This window comes from Glandiceps talaboti, chromosome 20 (genome assembly GCF_964340395.1).
Source record: "Glandiceps talaboti chromosome 20, keGlaTala1.1, whole genome shotgun sequence".
Classification (NCBI taxonomy): domain Eukaryota; kingdom Metazoa; phylum Hemichordata; class Enteropneusta; family Spengelidae; genus Glandiceps; species Glandiceps talaboti.
The window spans coordinates 16,231,776-16,242,856 of NC_135568.1; the positions used below are offsets into that span (position 1 = coordinate 16,231,776).

General features: G+C 34.6%; 1 protein-coding gene across 1 annotated transcript in view; it reads right to left on the minus strand.

Moving 5' to 3' along the window:
• LOC144450614 (uridylate-specific endoribonuclease C-like) overlaps positions 1-4,009 on the minus strand; it is a 7,813-nt gene extending 3,804 nt beyond the window's left edge. Inside the window, exons 1-4 of the mRNA XM_078141259.1 lie at positions 3,955-4,009; positions 2,725-2,844; positions 1,734-1,859; positions 652-784 (exon numbers count right to left, since the gene is read on the minus strand). Of these exons, the coding sequence (XP_077997385.1) occupies positions 652-784; positions 1,734-1,859; positions 2,725-2,844; positions 3,955-4,009 (434 nt within the window). The remainder of the gene's footprint in view (positions 1-651; positions 785-1,733; positions 1,860-2,724; positions 2,845-3,954) is intronic.
• Positions 4,010-11,081: the final 7,072 nt, after the last annotated feature.

The following is an 11,081-nucleotide window of genomic DNA, read 5'->3' on the forward strand; positions in this document are numbered from 1 at the left end:
AAATAAATCATTTCCAAACGGACACGTGGGCACCAATATTTTGATGTTAGCATTTGATGCCTGCATGTGGCAATTTGGTTCATTTCTATGGAAGCCCGGAGGATTTTGCTGAAATTTGGCAAGGAAGTTTCTTAGCTATGTCGAGATAACAAGATAGTTTGTCGAGATAACAGGATAGCTATGTCAAGATAATGAGATAGATATGTCGAGATAACAGGATAGCTATGTCGAGATAACGAGATAGTATGTCGAGAGATAACGAGATAGTAAGTAGAGATAACGAGATAGCTATGTCAAGATAACGAGATAGCTATGTCGAGATAACGAGATAGTATATCGAAATAACGACATAGCAAGTCGAGATAACGAGAGAGTAAGTCGAGATAACGAGATAATTCTTAACATTTTGCTCTACGCAAATGTCCCCTCCGGGCTTCAATACATTTCATATACACCAAATAGAACAAAAAACTGCTTCCATTCAATCATGATATCTTACAGTGTAACGTGTAGTTTCGTGTTTCTGCGGGGTTGCATCATAAAGAACCGTTGAACAGTGAACACTAACATGACACGGGCTGTATATGTTCCTTGATAATATACTTCTTAGGGGATAGATCGTTGGTAGTGTTACTTAAATTAATAGCATACTTGTTAGGGGATAGATCAGCGCAGATGCTTGTGCTCATACGCTCCTGTATGTCGTACGTTACATCTTCATCTGTTGCAGCGTTGACGTCACCAAAGTAGAGATCGTCAGCCAACTGAGATAGCTCTTCGTAAACTACGTAAATAAAAACAACTATCACAATTTTATCAAAATATCAAAATATTGGAAGATCTCATTCCATTTTCTTTTCTTTGTGTGTATTTAACAAGTATTAGCTCGTATTACAAGTATTGACCGGCCAATCGTGTGTTCATGAGTATCTTTCGTACATCTACCTTGTTTAAGAGTTTTTATTCGAAACTTCCTAGACTGTCGACAGTCGCTTGCGCCTTTTTTCCCTACGTTTTATCTAAACTTAAGTCGTTGCCGCGCTCCGATCCTGCGCAATACTACTATATAATCGCATACTGATATCGAGGGCCGAAAGCCCGAGCGCCTTCGGGCCTCGATCACTAGGGCCTTCGGCCCTCGATATCAGTATGCGATTATAGTAGTGTTGCGCGGGATCGGAGTTTAGATAAGACGTAGGAAAAAAAGACGCGAGTGACTGTCGACAGTCTAGAAACATCCATAATTTTTTACTAAGTTTCAGGGACTCTATTTACTAGCAGCTGCAAACATTCTTGGTTGCATAGGTATGTGACCTATGATATCTTAATTAGCCTTAATGTGTGATAAAAATAAATATTTTGTGAATGAATGAATGAATGAATGAATGAATGAATGAATGAATGAATGGATGAATGAATGTACCATGGCCTGTACAATTGTTATCTGATGTGGACCATGAAAATAGTTCAGTGGAACTAGTCTTGTCTATGTATGGCCTATGTATGGTCTATGGTACATGTTTCTACATTTCAAATCGATAATGGGACGCAACGAACTTTCAGAAGAAAAGTACTAACAGCACGCACACGCACGTACGTACGTACAAACACACACACACACACACACACACACACACACACACACACACACACACACACACATGCATACATATCTATATACATGTGCTTTTGTTGTGTTTGTTTCGTTATCGTTCACATTTCGAAAGACTCACCGTTTGGGCATATTGCATCGTAGTCATCACAACAATTTCCAGCATTAGAACATTGGTCATCACAATGGCATTCATTTCGGTTGTCATAATTTTCACCACATCGGTTTACACACGATGACGTCATACCTGTAGGAGAAACAGTCACCACATCGAATTACCTATATGAAACATGTGCACGGTCAACACATCGATTTACACATGGAGACGTCATACCTGTGAGAAACAGCTCCCACATCGAATTACCTAAAACATGGTCACCACACCGGTTTACACACGATGACGTCATACATGTGAAAGAAACAGTTCCCACATCGAATTACCTAAAACACGGTCACCACATCGGTTTACATACGATGCGCGATGACGTCATACCTGTAGGAGAAACACTCACCATATAGAATTACATGATGTATATGAAACACGGTCACCACGTATCGGTTTACACACGATGACGTCATACATGTGAGAGAAAATAAACAGCGCCCACATTGAATTATAATACCTTATATAATACATTATATACCTAATTGAGAACAGTTGCTACATCGGTTTGAAAACGTCAACGATGACGTCATACTTGTCGGAGAAGCAGTCACATGTTTTATGATTATGAAAGATTTATTTATTGGTTTTCTTTATCGTGGTTCGTGACGTATCGGATCATGCAAATTAGCAAACCAAAGGGCAACTGGTCTGTGATCATGACAAAAAGTTCTTTGACTTAGAGTATTTAAAACCGTTCTTATACATTATCTTTCTGTTTTCACCACATCAGCATTTGGTCTAGTCATGCATATCATTGGTGTTGTATAATTACAGTGTACACATTGAAAATCGTAGTATTGGCTTTTTTATTTCAGAGAAAACAAACAGAAATACAATATTCCGCCGTGGGTAAAAGCCCCAGCTAAACGTATCCATGAAGATCTCTCTTACCGAACTCTAACCTGTACAGAGATGGCTAGCATCTATTAAACTCTATTTATCTTACCTGCACAGTGATCTTCGTAGTCAGGGCAACAAATGCCATAGTAACCACACAGTGTGTTACAATAACAATCATCAGGAGCATTGTATTGGAAATTACAGCGGTTCTCACACGATGTCAAATCTACCAAAAAAAAACCAAACAAACAAAAAAAACAGGAAATACATGTACTTGGGTAATCCGAATCAAATAACAGTAAAATAAAATGGGTGGAGATGTGATACAATGAAATGTGAACGTCCCCGATTCCATTTTACTCCCTCTCAAGTTCTTTTCTCTAAAACTTGACACCCCCACCCCGTTCAAATATTTCAAAAAACGTATGGATTAAAATGTAGTTGTGTTGTATTGCATTGTACTATATTGAATTGTATTGTATTGTATTCAATCGTATTGCATTGTACTGTATTGTCTCTTATGTATTGTATTGTATTGTATTGTATTGTATTGCATTGTATTGTAATGTAATACATTGTATTGTATCGTATTGCACTGTATCGTATTGTATTGCATTGTTTTTATTTATTATTATTATTATTATTCTTTATTTCAGGCCAGCGGCCCATACAAATAAAAAGAAAAAGAAAGCACTAAAATGTAACACTGAAGTGAAAACCTTCCATAAAATAAAGTCTAAAAAGTACAAAAAGCACTAATAAAGAACCGACCTAAAGTGTTTCCAAAAGTTAGAATGAAAATAGGAATCGGAATGTACACAACTGTAAATAACGGTATTCTTGCTGTCCATTAAACGTTCACTAAATGTAAATAACAACTTACGTTTTGTACTGCCACTTGTGTATTGTATGTTGTCTTGTATATTGTACTGTTTTATATATATTGTATCGTATTCCATTGTATTCCAATGTGCTGTACTGTACTGTACTGTACTGTACTGTACTGTACTGTACTGTACTGTACTTTATCGCATTGCATTGCACTTCATTGCATTTTACTGTACGCGTACGTTTATTGCAGTCTCCTTATATGTGGATCGAATACTTTCATTCATTGGAGCCATGTCCCGGCACGTGTTTCAAAAGAAGTTAAACCGTGATTTACTTCATGGAAGTACCAACCTACTAACATTTTAAAACTGTATATATGATATTATACAAAGAATATGTGGCCTATCCCAACAAACCACAATTGTAAAACATATGGAACTTTCGTGGTATATGTTACTGTTTTAAAAACAAGTTGAAAGTCATTATATACATATATGATTCTTACCTTGAGCAGAAACCACTGTCAGACAGACGAGGGCAAGAAATCCAATTTTTATCATTTTGACGTCTTCTTCACAAAGCCCCAAGTGTTCACACAATTAGAGACCTGTTTTTAAGTAATGTACTATACTAGTGAATATATAACAAGAACGACTGACGTTCATTTATTTGTGATGTTGATAACATGATTGATTACGTAAATTTACTGATGGCAAAAACAGATATGGACATAATGATGGACATGTGAACAAATCGGTGGAGATTAGCTCAAACGTGAAACTGGGACAGAGCCTTGTCTTGGATAGTCTGCCTGGTTACTGCGCTGCCGAGATGCGCATCGTTGGCGCTATAGCTGGTCGAACATCCTACCTCAAAGATACGAGGGCTAGGAGGTACGACCAGCTAAAGGTGTATCTCGACAACGCAGTAAACTGGCTACGTCTGGATCATTCCAAGTCTGGAACTTGTACAAACCCTAAAGTAAAGTTTTGACCGGACAGGATCGGGAATCCCAGCTTGCTGTCCGACTTTAAGATTTGATCTACCCTTACATTTCTCGACTTCGTTGGATTCTGAAACGATTTACACCAACATTTAACCAATTACGTTATTGCAGTCCACATAGCTGTCAACATGGAATAATATATTTTGGAGAAAAAATAGAATATTTGAAAATATTCTGACATTTGCTATTCAAAAACTTGACTTGTAGAGTTTCCAAGCAAACATAAAAGCCTTTAAGATATATATTTTTGGATTTATCGGGGATTTGTCTTAATTTTACACATTGAAATATAGTAACTCATATATTCTATTCTATTCTATTTTATTTAAAATAATATCACTAAGGAATAAAATATCTTTTGTTTTAGAATACAGAATAAATACTTAGTAGTTTTAGAAAGCCAATATTTTCCGCTGACGTAAATAAAAAGAATCCTCCACAGGTCACAAACGTGAAATAACACTGCCGTAAAAGGGTTAGTAATTTACAACGATAGAATGAAGTGACTGTTAGAAAATCTAATTATTTTCTCTCTTTTTTTTCATAAAAATGACTGGTACTCTGTCACAGTGTTACACTAGTCACGATTTATTTCAAACAAATTCTTTACAAAGCGTACAAACAAACTGACAGTTTGATAGAGATAAAACATATTTGAAATAAATTATCTTGTCACAGTTATCACTAAAAACCTGTGTGTCTGCTTGTGATTCACACGATATCTCGTATGATTTAAACGAAGGATGTGTCCTTAGATATACATATACTCATCATACGTAATTACAATCATTATGACAAGTGGTTATTTAAACGTGTCACATACCCACGATAAAAAATTACAACAAACAGAGTTTTTCACGTTGTTAAAATGTTAGGGGTAAGGCCGTAAGCATATGTTACCCGATATTGGCGTGTAATACAAATTAAATGTATACATGTTACAGTACCACTTTAGAATTCAAGACTAGAAATTGCTTGCAGGCGTTAATGATATTGCATATAAGCTCCTGAGGTCGAATCAAAATCTCTTTGGTAGGATAGATGTTGAATTGCTGATCTCACAAAGAAATGAAAGAATTGTCATCACAGTAAATGCATGGCATTAAAATACAGCACAGTGTCACAAAAAGACCTATTTTTTGACTGTCGCTAAATAGATGAGCACGCCGCCAGCGGTGAACCATTTCGAAAGTGCGCGCATGTGCATACTTGTACGTTGCCAAGAGCAACTAGAATGTCGTTTGTTCCATGATTGTTAACGCATCGAACTCGTTGTTATTAGTTCAAATTATTCGGCTAGGAGGACGAAAGACGATGGCAACCACGGCAGCTTTTCATCATGATTCACCAGTTTACACTAAAATGACAAAGAATCACCCATAACTGTAAGTCAGTAATATTACTTACTTAATTCTAGAAAAAACTTTTTCGAAATTTATTTGTGTCATCAGACTGTAGAACAGCTGATAGTGAACACTTCAGAGTTCTCTTTATAGTGTAGAGTTATTTTGATGACGTACATATACACCACGTGTGTAGTAAAACATGACAGAAATATTAGTGTATACTTAGTGTGTTTATAATACTTATTACTCATGACATGGACTGATGGCACTAAAGGTTAATGTACGAAATAAAACCAAGTTTAAAAAAAAAGACGATTGAAAGCTAGGCTTTGGACTCCGGATTCTCAATTAAAATTTGTTGTTGTTGACTGTTTATGATTTTTCTTCTTCCTCGATCTTCTCCCGATTGTAATCATCATCACCGTCATTTCTCTTCTTCCTTTTTATTTATTTCACCTCTGACTTAATCGTCACAAGACTGTGTTTACAAATTATTTGATTAGATATACTCCTATGAGAGACAATAACCAATTAGCTGTTCTATCATATGATGTCCATGCCATGGGTGATAATTGTAAAACACAGACATTTATACAATTACAGCTAAAATGATGTTGGCTTGGTGTTTCACTCATGCAAGAAACAGGTACATAGGTGATGTACATAGTGGGGATGTAGAAGTTAATGATCGGTTAGAAAATAAACAATTGCAGTCATTAAAATCACCAAGTACATTTGTAATGTTTTCATTAGAAGCCTGTTTTTACTGCAATGTGAAAGAATAGCAATGCTTATCAGTGTTCAATGTGATTGGGGCAAAGGATCCTGCTGTGTTTATTGTGTCTCTGTTATTGTTAGTCTAGAGTTGAAATATATCTATCTCTGTGTCAAAAACGTAATGTCCCATGAGTGAAATTTAACTCCAAGCCTACATCATTTTAGCTGTACAGTGCACTGTTGTAGAACACATTGATGCATGATGGTATAAAGGGATACATAGTCAAATACACATCAGTATGTTCTAAAGAGGCACAAGTTGACTTTATAAGTTTCTTTTTTTACTAATTAAGGTGAAAATACATAAATCATTAATTAAACTATTCTGTGTTATTGTTGATGTATATGTGTTCAATAAAATTACAATTATCTTCTGGCATTGTTAACACCATTGATGGCATATAGTAGGGATTTCATTAACATTTTTACACATATACTAAATTACATCATCAGATCATGTCTAGGTTATATCTTAATACCAGGTTTGAGTTCAGTCAATTGTAAGTAATGATCAAGTACTTCTGAATCAGTAAATATAATATTGTGTGCCTAGAAACATAGAAACTCAGCTTGTGCCCCTTTAAGGTATGCTTGATACAAAAATATACCAAAACATCTTAATATCAACATTTCCAAAATCATGGTAATTTCTGTAAATATAAATTGAATTCAAAATATCCACATCAGTGAAGTTGAAAAACAGTTACCAACTTGTATGAGTAACATCTTGATAGCTGTTACTAAATTATTTTATATCTCAAAATCAAGAAAACAACTGTCTTCAAGACAAAAAATTTTTCTTCTATAAATAGAGCAACAGACTAAGGGCAGTCATATTTAATTTTATGTTTCTCACCATGAAACCTTCAAAAAATGAGTTGGTTAGAAATAAATTTAGAAAAATCAGACTTTTACAATGTGAATGACTTTGAAATGACAAATTCAGAATGAAACTATTGATCCATTTATTTTATTCAACATCCGGAATTTCAGAAATAAATGATGATGTTGTTTGCCAGATATGTGCTTCTTAGTTTGCAATAGCTTACAAGCTGTGATGTTTTGACATTTTTCAACTTCTGCCATAAAGGACATTGTTTTTTTATTTTACAAAATTGAAGAAATATAGGGCAAGTCAGGTGATGAGAAACATAAAATTACTTAAGACTGGCCTTACAAGAAAAGATACATACAGAAGATCTGAATTGTTCAAACAGACAAAGTTTCAATTTGAAAGTAACAAAATGATAAACTAAGAGAACTCTGAAGTAGTACTTAAAAAGTGTTGTTGTATTGTCATCGTCTAATGCCTCCTAGATCACAAAATATTAAATTAAGATTCCCAAGAGAACACTATTAAAAATTATAAGCACAGCCTTTCATAGGAATAATACACTCATAATAACAACATCATTGTCTAGATAAAACAAACCATATTTTATTACATGTACACTTCACACACACACACACACACACACACACACACACACACACACACACACACACATCCACACACACACACACACACAGACACACAGACACACACACACACACCCATGCATGCACTCACACACACATTCACACGCATACACACACATACAAACTAAACTACTGGTACTCTGACAATGAAAGTATTTAGTTATGTAAGTTTCACACACACATGTACACATACACATACACATACCGACACACACACACACACACACACACACACACACACACAGATACACGCACATGCACACACACACACGCACACACACACACATACATACATACACACATATACACATGCATACACACATGCACATACACACACACATACACACACACATACATACACACACACACACACACATACATACACACACACACACACAGACACACACACACACACACACACACACACCGGTTCAAACCATATTTAATCAATGAAGTGAAGATATAGATAGATGGTAAAGATCTATTCCAACGGTGGGTTAAGTGCTGGTAACCTCTGACTCCAAGAAGTAATGGAAAACTTAGTTGAAGAAAAAAACCCATGATTTAAGAAACAATAGATGGATTTATAGGAAGATATGAGATATTGCAATGGAAGATGAATGAATGATAAATTGTGACTAAAAAACTCCAAATGAAAAAAAAAGATTTTGAATTTCAATGTGGAAGAAATTATTGAAGATATAACAGAGAGAAATGGTATGGATAGATGGTAAAGATCTATTCCAACGGTGGGTTAAGTGCTGGTAACCTCTGACCCCACATGTATCCAAGTTATATTGTAGAAAATTAACAAAAAAAGAAACAATTCAAATGATGTTAGAATTATTAGATTACAGAATTGAAGAAATTATTGAAGATGTTATAAAATGAGAGTCAGAAATGATATGGATAGATGGTAAAGATCTATCCCAACGGTGGGTAAAGTGCTGGTAACCTCTGACCCCAAAGAAGAGATTGAAAGGTGAGAAGATACACACATGTTTGGATTGATGATTTGAATATGATTTAAATATAATTTCTTGAAGTACACAGTATTAATAGTTTGGAATTATTTTGACAGCACAAGATAAGTATCAGATGAACTTAATCAACAGAAAAGTTTCAGACTTAGTCTCCACACTGAAAACCACAGGTTAGCATTCTCTAAACTTGTTTTACTCAAATTTTGTTTCCATTTTTCTTTTATTTAGAATTTTTTGTAGAATTATTGCTTTAAGTGCAACATACCTATCGCTTTTCCAGAGGATGTTTTCCTAAAGAAAAGGTTTTTCGATCTCTGGTTTTTAGTGCGAGGTTGTGTACTGTACAAAGCTTTTATATTTGAAATAAAGTCTGACTGGCTGTTTTAAAGCCAGGTACTGTATGTGAATTGTGTGTGGAGTTTTTTGTTATGGGCTTTGTGTCTCTGGAAGCTTAATTTACCTTTGAGCCATTCAAAATCGATGTTTCTACTTTGGTGGCCAAACATGTGCACTTTATCTCCATTTTAAATGTTTTGACAAATGCAAAATTAAAAAAATAATTGTATGTTTCCGATAACATGGCTTCAGAGAATAGTGTAGGCAAGTCGGGATTTGATTTTTTGTTTTATCTTTACACAAATTTTAAATAATCATTTTATAAATTCTTTGAAGGTTGTTTGGCTTTGAACATGAGGTCATTGTACATGCTTTAGCATGTGTAAAAGTAAAATTAAATTGAAAACAATAACAAAAATAGTGAAAAAAAATAGTCCACATTGCAGCAAATATACCTTTAATTGTTTTTATTTTTGAAAAATATTGCTTCGAACCAAAAGCAAACGAAATGTTGGTCAGAATATTCCTCCTGTTAGTCTTAAGTTTGATGAAATATGTACAGACATCGCTTGGGAAAGAAAACATCTGCATGAAAGTCAAGAAGACACAGAATTTCTTATTTTTTTGTAAAAATGTTTAAGGTCGGCAGCTTAAAGTGGCCATATGGATGGTGATTCGCTCTTTATTTTTGATTTTTTATTGATAAAACTATTTTATCATGGCTTCCTACTTGGAAAATCAAAGTGAAATAACATAGACTTAGTCTGTGTTTGTCACTCTATATATTGCAAAAAGCTAAACAATGTGTAAAATGTTTGTTATTGTACGTACAATAAAAACATTTTACACATTTATCAATTTTTTTGCAATGTATTGAGTTACAAACAAGGACTTTGCCTATGTTGTTTCACTTTGATTTTTCAAGTAGGAAGCCATGATAAAATTGTTTTAAAATTATGAATTAAAATTCCAAAATAAGTACCCAGTCTTCATCCATATATGGCTACTTTGAACTAGGTTCAGTCAGGTTATTGGAAACATGATATCCTTTTTGTGTAGTGGAAATAAATCTGCCTTTAAGTATATGCAGTTATTCAGAATTTATCAGCTAAAAGTGATTCCATTTTCAAACTAAATTTCAACCAGATGAAGTAAAATTACTTATAATGCATCCATTCATAGTATCTCAATGAAAGAGCTAATTGCTGCTGACCCCTGACCTCCCAAAATATGTGTAGAAAAGTTGAGACTGATTTTATCTTCAGCTGTATTTCTCGTGTTCCGTGAACTGCCAATAAAATCCCTTTCACCAATCCATAATGCATAATCTATGGTTATCACATTGTAGAATGACCAGGATATATAATCTACATTTTCTGTTCAAAGACAATAACTTGGCTTGTGTATGGTACAATTAGATGTTATTCAGCCAAGGAAAGTACAAGTGAACTAAGGGGCCTTTGCCACTACAAGCTGCTAGATGAGTGGTGACAACCCTTAGGTCATGAGTATTTTCCAGCTGAATGAAGAAATGTATTGGAGAATAACATAATTATACCAGTGCCAGTAATATCAAAGAAGAATCGGGGAAGTAACGGCAATTTTGAATGTTTTGACTCATATTTGGAACACAGTAGAACCAGTGACGTAGACACACATTGTCATGAAGTAGATGACCAGAGTATATATTCCATATATTTTGTTC